The sequence below is a fragment of the Eimeria mitis genome, genomic scaffold (genome assembly GCF_000499745.2).
Source record: "Eimeria mitis Houghton genomic scaffold, Emh_scaff1797, whole genome shotgun sequence".
Classification (NCBI taxonomy): Eukaryota; Apicomplexa; class Conoidasida; order Eucoccidiorida; family Eimeriidae; genus Eimeria; species Eimeria mitis.
This window is the reverse complement of record NW_013570116.1, coordinates 1-1,005: the sequence shown is the minus strand read 5'-3', so window position 1 is coordinate 1,005 and position 1,005 is coordinate 1. Positions and strand designations below refer to the sequence as shown.

The following is a 1,005-nucleotide window of genomic DNA, read 5'->3' as shown; positions in this document are numbered from 1 at the left end:
GCAGCAGCAGCAGCAACCGATCCCTACATACTGCACCAGGGTAGTACAGACACGGAAGCAACAGCAGCAGCAGCAGAAGCAGCAGCAGAAGCAGCAGTAGGTTTAGAGGGAATAGATGCAGCATCATCAGCAGCAGCAGGAGGAGTAGCAGAAGAGAAGCAGCAGCAGCAGCAAGAAGAAGACTTGCAGCAGCAGCAGCAGCAGCAGGAGGATAGAAAGAAAGCACTAAAGAAACTAAAGAATGCTGGTGTGATGCTGCTGCTGCTGCCTGTGTTGCTGCTGCTGCTGCATGAGTTGATGGTTATACCCCGCATAGATATGTTGAAACAGAGACACCTGAGAGAGCAGCATATACAGCTCACCGAGGCCCAGGCTTACGATAAAGCTTTGGAGACAGATAGAGTTGTTGTGTCTCTTACTTTTGTATACGGTCTCCTCGTGTGGGGTGCTCTTATAAACTTAATTAAAGCCATCATCGGGGTAGCGAGGTCACCGGCTGTACGCAGCAGCATCAGCAGCTCGGTAGAGGGACTGCAGCAGCTGCTGCAGCAGCAGCAGCAGCAGCAAGAGGAGCTAGAGCAGCAGCAAGAAGGACTGCAGCAGCAGCAAACAGAAGAAATGATGCAGCAGCAACAGCAGCAGCAGCAGCAAGAACAAGAAGAGACACAACAGCAGCAACATAAAGGCAACCCAGAGGCAGAGGATACACAGACAGACCAAACACAGCAACAAGGAGAAGAACAGCAGCAGCAGCAGCAGCAGCAGCAGCAGCAGCAGCAGCAATCTGATGAAGCACCACAAGACGAAGACTAAAGAACACAGCTAGCCATACATCAAGGCCTAGCTAGCTGCGCGACTCATCGCCAGCTAGCTGGAGAGCGAGGCAATGAAGACAGCTAGCTAGGTAGCTAGCCATCTAGCTAGCTAGCTATCTAGCTAGCTAGCTAGCTAGATAGCTAGATAGGTAGCTAGCTAGCTAGATAGCTAGCTCCAGCTAGCTAGCTA

At 51.5% G+C, this 1,005-nt stretch overlaps 1 protein-coding gene across 1 annotated transcript in view; it reads left to right on the top strand.

The window, feature by feature from the left end:
- Window positions 1–813, top strand: part of EMH_0043670 (uncharacterized protein) — a gene marked incomplete at both ends in the record, with an annotated part of 921 nt that extends 108 nt beyond the window's left edge. Inside the window, one exon of the mRNA XM_013495868.1 lies at window positions 3–813. Coding sequence (XP_013351322.1) covers window positions 3–813 — 811 coding nt within the window. The remainder of the gene's footprint in view (window positions 1–2) is intronic.
- Between the last annotated feature and the right edge of the window lie 192 nt (window positions 814–1,005).